This window comes from Physeter macrocephalus, chromosome 19, assembly GCF_002837175.3.
Source record: "Physeter macrocephalus isolate SW-GA chromosome 19, ASM283717v5, whole genome shotgun sequence".
NCBI classification, from domain to species: Eukaryota; Metazoa; Chordata; class Mammalia; order Artiodactyla; family Physeteridae; genus Physeter; species Physeter macrocephalus.
Genome location: NC_041232.1, coordinates 11099301 through 11106412, shown reverse-complemented (window position 1 = coordinate 11106412; position 7112 = coordinate 11099301). Strand labels below are relative to the sequence as shown.

At 42.3% G+C, this 7112-nt stretch overlaps 1 protein-coding gene across 1 annotated transcript in view; it reads left to right on the top strand.

The window, feature by feature from the left end:
* Positions 1–7112, top strand: part of HECTD4 (HECT domain E3 ubiquitin protein ligase 4) — a 197188-nt gene that overhangs the window by 74093 nt on the left and 115983 nt on the right. Inside the window, exon 8 of the mRNA XM_055080495.1 lies at positions 5877–6069. Coding sequence (XP_054936470.1) covers positions 5877–6069 — 193 coding nt within the window. The remainder of the gene's footprint in view (positions 1–5876; positions 6070–7112) is intronic.

The following is a 7112-nucleotide window of genomic DNA, read 5'->3' as shown; positions in this document are numbered from 1 at the left end:
CTATGGAGAACAGTATGGAGGTTCCTTAAAAAACTACAAATAGAACTACCATACGACCCAGCAATCCCACTACTGGGCATATACTCTGAGAAAACCATAATTCAAAAATAGTCATGTAGGCAACCTAGCCAGGACATGGAAGCAACCTAAGTGTCCATCAACAGATGAATGGATAAAGAAGATGTGGCACATATATACAATGGAATATTACTCAGCCATAAAAAGAAACGAAATTGGTTATTTGTAGAGAGGTGGATGGACCTAGAGTCCATCATACAGAGTGAAGTAAGTCAGAAAGAGAAAAACAAATACCGTATGCTAACACATATATATGGAATCTAAGAAAAAAAAATGGTCGTGAAGAACCTAGGGGCAAGACAGGCGTAAAGACACAGACCTACTAGAGAATGGACTTGAGGATACAGGGATGGGAAAGGGTAAGCTGGGACAAAGTGAGATAGTGGAATGGACATATATACACTACCAAACGTAAAATAGATAGCTAGTGGGAAGCAGCTGCATAGCACAGGGAGATCAGCTCGGTGCTTTGTGACCACCTAGAGGGGTGGGATTGGGAGGGAGGGAGACGCAAGAGGGATGAGATATGGGGACATATGTATATGTATAACTGATTCACTTTGTTATAAAGCAGAAAGTAACACACCATTGTAAAGCAATTATACTGCACTAAAGATGTTTAAAAAAAAGCAAAAAGCAAAACAACAAAGAAGCAAACAAAAAGAAGTTGAATTTGTTGGGAATAAAATTTACTAAAGAAATTGTGTCGTGAGCCAATGTGCCACTTTAAAAAAAAAGAAAGATAATATAGTTACAAAACTCAAATGGTACAAAAGTCTCTCACCTACCCTGCCTTAAGTCCAGTTTCCCTCCCCAGAGGCAAGTAATGTTAACATTTTCTTCTGTCTCCTTCCAGAGATAATGCGAGCACATAGGAACAAATATACACGTATGTTTTTGTTTTTCTGTTTTTACATGAATGGTGATTTGTTATTCACATTCTTCTGCACCTTGCTCCAGTGGAGTGATGAGAGGGTTGAGTGATGAGTGGTGAAGTTGGAGAGGTAGCCAGGGCCACTTCTTGCAAATACCAGGGCCTTGCATGGTATTTGGATTTTATCTCAAGTGACATGGGAAGCTCTTGGAGAGTTTTGAGCAGGATGTGGTTTTAAAGTTCATTGTAGCTTTTGGGTCAAGAATAGACTGAAGCAAGATTTAAAGATTCTTAGACGAAACAGCTATAGAAGGGACCATATATTTTATAATCAGAAAAAATGTTAAAAACATATTTTTGGAAGCTTGAACACCACCAGTGTTCTTCCATTGTGTCATTTTTCATGAGAATCAGCTGAATTTGATCTACACACTACCTCGGATTGAGGGAGAACTAAAGGATTGAAGGATTACCTAAACTGAATAGGTCAGAGTAGGATCCAACAAGCTATACTTGTCTCTCAAAATGATTTCTTATTAACTCAGAATGAAATTAGATAACTAATCGTTATATAAGGTAAACTATAGAAATAGTTTATGGTCTTAAGCTGTAATTAATACTGAAACTATTATTAGTATAAAGCAACCTCTAACATTTGGGTCATAGAATTTCTCTGACTTGGGGTATCTGCTGCTGCTCAACAAACCGCCCCCAAAACTAAGTGACTTCAAGCAACAATGAATTAAAGGTTAACTGGACTCAGCTGGGTGATTCTTCGCCACATGGTGAAGCTGAGGTCACACCCACAGCTTCACTCAACTTGGAGCTTGACTGGGCCTGTGACATTCAAGTTGGCTTCTTCCAGAGTCTCTCTCCACTTGATGTCAGTAATCTAGGTTGAGCCTCTTGACAGCATAGAGGCTGGCTTTCAGATGGGAGCTTTTCAAGATGACAAGTGCTTATCAAGCTTCTGCTTGCATCATGGTTTCTAATGGCCAAGCGCAGACTCTGTGTAGGAGGGGACTAAAGAGGGCATGAATATTAGGACACATCATTCACCAGGGCCACCAATGTGATAGTCTACCACTTGTAGTCACAGGCCTTTTGAAACTCTAAGACACTTAGAATTCTGGCCTTTAAGATTATAGAATAACTGAGGCATGGAATCTTCCTGCCTGATTTCGTTACCTGTACACTGGACACATCCCTGCTTGAGAATCTTCTATGACTCTCTTTTACCTTTTCAGGGCACATGTTTTACATCTTCACTTCAATTTTGCTCTGAGAGTTCTTCATGCCCCCATGTGCTTTGTATAAACTGCTGTTCTTTAGATAGATTCAGTGACAATTTGACTCCTATTTTGTCTTGTTTATGTCTCTTCCTAAACATATAGTCAATATAGTAACGGACACATGAGGTCCCTCTCCCCCTTCACCTGTTGGGTTTATTATTTCCTTTAAATTATGATCTGGCTGACTGAGATGCCCTTCGTTCATCCTGTGTTAATCCAGTGCCTTGTCTGGGTAGCAGGGTAATAAGCCTTTGTTTTCAGGGTGCTTACGTTAGAGTGTGGGGAATGAGTAAGAAAGGAAACAACAAGAACAAAATAATTTCAGCAAGTGATAAATGCTGGGGAGAAAATAAAACAGGATAATGTGATAGAGAGTGAGGGGCCTGGAGGTGGGGAGCCGCTCCAGTTTGCCTGGCAGATAGGGCCATTCTGAGGAAGGACATTTGAACTGAGACGAGAATGATGAGAAGCAGCCATCCATCTTGCCAGAGAGGGCAACCAACCATCCCCGTTGGCCTGGGCCTGAGAGATTTCTTGGGACATGGGGCTTTTCAGTGCTAAAACCAGGACAGTCTCGGGCAAACCAGAGCTAGTCCAGTCCAGGAAGAGGGATCAGCAAGTACAGGCCTAGCATACAGGCATTTTGGAGGGGCGACAGAAGGCAGTGCGGCTGAAAGTGTGATGAGAAAGGGGGAGCAGAGGCAGGCCAGCCGGGAGGTCAGTGGATGTTGGACCCCGTGGACCTTACCAGTAGGTTGGATTTTATTATAAGTGTGTTGGGAAGCTGCTGCAGGGTTTCAAACAGGGAAGGAGACGGTTTTATTTACATTTGTAAATAAATCATTGGCTGGTGTGTGGAGAGTAAAGCATATGGGGTCAAAGTGGAAACGAGGAGACCAATTGAGAGGCTGGATGGTCATCAGGCTTGAGGTGGTGGCTTGGGCCAGGAAGGGAGCCGGAGGGAAGCTTCTCATTGTTACTAACTCTGTGCTGCTTCTTACTCCTCCCAGGCTCTTTCCCTCCTTTCTAAATCAGTAGTAGCTTTTTCATCCCAAAGAGCTTCTTAGCTAAATACAGAGGTTCCCAGATTTACCACTTGGACACCAAAGCCCAGTCCTCCTTGCTTCTCACAGGCGCTTTATCAGGTTTTCTTTTCAGTATTTTCAAAGTACTTGAACACAATGATATAATTTTTTTTCTTAAGTTATCTGTTGTTTTTCTCATAGGGCTAGTCTGGGTAATGCTTTTGAATGCCAAGTGATTGATTTTTATCTGGATGCCTTTGAAGGGTCATATTTAGAGTTGTGCAACATAACTAGAGCTATACTTGGTAAAGGGTAATCTAGCTGGGGAGGGGGGTAAAATGACGTGGTAAGATGTGGACGTGTTAAATTTTAGGCGACAGCAGGCTGCTCTAGTCGAAATGCTGGGGAGTGGGAGGCAGTTGGAGAAGCGGCACTAGATCTCAGTATCATGGCTGGGTCTGTATATAGAAATGTGGCAGCCACCTCGGAGAGGTGGGATTGGATTTGGGCCAGGGCACCGATTTGTTTACTCAGCAAAGCTTCAAGTATTTACTGCGTGCCTCTGAGTGCTAGAAATGTTTGGTGAACAAGGCAGGCAGGATCCCAGCTCTTGGGGAGCCAATATTCAGTTGGGGTGGGGAAGGTAGAAGGTCAAACAATAAATGAATTAATGAGTAAAATAATTTCAGAGAATGGTAAATGCTGTGCAGATAAAACTGGTTGATGTGCTCTGGCTTGTGGGGGGTGGGTGGAGGAGATTTCCTCTTTAGATTGGTAATCATAGAAGGCCTCTTTGAGGCGGTGACATTTTACCTGAGACCCAAATGATGGGAAGGAACCAGCCACACATAGGAGGATCTAGGGACAGAGTGTTCCAGGCAGAGGTCTTAGACACCGGAGGCTGGGTCTAACTCTAAGCAAACTCCCATTTAGGTAAGTGGAGATGGGAACCAGCAAATAAGAGGAGAACAAGGAGGGCAGGAACTATCTTGGCTTTGCTCATTAGAAGAGTCCCTTACACATAGGTAAGTGTTCACATTAAAAAGAAACAAACTGGGATTGTGTTCTACCACCAAGACTGAGGAAGGACAACCTTAAGAGTTCTGGCAACTGTGGCACAACCTACACGAAGGTCAAGAAAAAGGTTGATTTTAGTTTTAGGTTACTCTCGGCCCATCAAGAATGTCCACTTGTTAGAGCGAGCTGGGTTGAGTAGCTGCAAAGTGTTAAAAAGCAGAGGGGAGGAAGTAGAAACAGCATTTCGAACTCTCTAAGAAACTCATTCCCTTACCATTTGTGAATGTCTTGTAAAAGCCTCCCCCTACCAGGTCCAGCCCCTCTGGGAACCTTGCCTGGCTGTGCTCCTCAATTTGCTCTCTTTCTCTTGCCTCTTCTCTGCTACCACCCTTTCACGTTGCACTTCTTTTTTGCTTTTTTATTTGCTTCTGGAAGCCTTGCTGCTTTATACTCCTCTTCTCTCTTATCTCTAGTCCTGCCCACCTTCACTAGCGGCATCTGTTTCTGAGACTGCAGCCAGATCCAGGAGCCTGGGTCTGGAGGGGGCAGTGGGTACAGAGGCTGCATGAGATATATTTGAGACATTTGACAGTGAGTGGGAGTGGAGAAGAGGGATGGTATTGCAATGGGCTACCAAGGTTTTGTTTAAGATCTCAGAGGCCTGTGAATATTTGACACCAGGAGATCAGAGAGGGAGACCTTGAGTGTGAAGGGTCAGATGGGAGATAACTGAGGGAGCAGTTAGAGAGCAGGCAGAGTGCTTCTTCCTTAAATAACATGAGGTGAAGTGCTTCTTCCTCTGGATTAAGAGGAAAGGAATAAATGAGGCTGGATACAAAGATTCTTGAGTGGGAAGAGAGATGAGTGGGATCAGCTTATAGTAAGTGGTCTGGATCTTTTTAGCAATCAAGAAAGCCAGGTGGTCTGCTTAAAGCCAAGCTCAAAATTTGGTGAAGGAATTTTGGAATCACCACTCCAGAGATTTTGCTGGGGAGTAATCAAGTGATGAAGGAAGAACTGCCAAGTACCAGCAAGGATCCAGTTGAAGCTGGCATATATTTTTAGCAGACAAAGTCTGCCTTTCTCCACGATTGCTCTGCCAATACCCGAGCAGCTGGGGCTAGTGTTGACTGCTGTTAGTACAGAGTTTGGATTTTAGCCACTAATTATATTTCAAGAAGGCATTATCCTCATAGTTGTACTTAATGGTAAATCAAGATCTGATTGATTTGTTTTCCTCTCATCTTACTTGTACCTGTCAGAAGTTTGTAATTAGTGAGAGCTGCCTGTGGAATTCAATATAAGGAATTTTAATCAACAGCCTTTCATAGAACCTATTAAACTTAGCTCATTACTTTAAAAATCTGGGCTATTATGAAAAATGAAAGAAAGCTCTCAAACTTCTCATAGCCTTCCTTTTGTTCTCAGTTTCTGTAGAGCAGTTAGGTTTTGAGGTATACACCTACTCAGGTACAATTTTGGGAAATGTTTTTGAGTAACCAGATGACAATAATACACTTCTCAAGTAGAAATTTGCTAAATGAATGGAAACAGTTATCATTTAAGGACCTCTTTTTCTTTAAATATTAGGTTGAAAATGGTGTATTTGTAGCCAACCCGCTTCAGGAACGCACAATTCTAATGAGAAAAGAGGGCGAGTCTGCAAAAAGCATTAATGAGATGCTTCTGAGCAGACTTTCACGCTACCGAGCCTCGCCATCCGCAACGCTGGCTGCCCTTACCGGCTCCACCATCTCCAACACCCTGAAAGAGGACCAGGCAGGTAGGCTGCCCTTCGCTTTTCATGTTTACCTTGTACAGCTCCATTCAGCTATATTTATTTTTAAGACCTTATTTTTTAGAACAGTTTTAGGTTCGTAGCAAAAGTAAAGGAAGGTGCAGATTTCTCGTCTGCCTCCTGCCCCCACACATGCACAGCCTCCCTTATTATCTACATCCCCACCAGAGTGGTCCATTTGTTACAACTGATGAACCCACCCTGACACATCATAATCACCCAGAGTCCATAGTTCACCTTAGGGTTCACTCTTGGTCTTGTACATTCTGTGGGTTTGGACAAATGCATAATGACATGTGTGCATTATTATGGCATCATATACAGTGCATTTATTGCCTTAAAAATCCTCTGTGCTCTACCTGTTGATCCCTCTCCACCCCGCAAGCCCTGGCCACCACTGATCTTTTTATTGTCTTCATAGTTTTGCCTTTTCCAGAATGTCATGTAATTGGATTTATACAGAATGTAGCCTTTTCATATTGGCTTCTTTCACTTAGTAATATGCCTTTAGGACTCCTCCATGTCTTTTCATGGCTTGATACATTCAGCTTGTGATTAGTGCATGCTGCCTGTGGAATTCAGGCAATACTTGTTATTGAGCACTTACAGTGTGCCATACAAAGCACCTTGCTTTACATAGTTCACCGTTTTAAATGTCCTTCCAGTCATTTTTCATTTTTTTTTATTCCAAGCTAATACATACTGTTGGCTGTGGACATGAATTAGCATGAATCTGTAATAATTTAAAGCAGCTCTGTGTTTAATTGTAAATACCTTATCATTACTGTTAGTATAAACTGTTTTCACGTTTAGCATCTGCTTCATGAATGTAAAAAACTCACATTTAGCATCATCTTCACTAAATACATTCTTTTTTTTTTAAACATCTTTATTGGAATATAATTGTTTTACAATGTTGTGTTCCCGCCCCTCTAGGTGGTCACAAAGCACCGAACTGATCTGCCTGTGCTATGCAGCTGCTTCCTACTAGCTATCTGTTTTACATTTGGTAGTGTATATATGTCCAT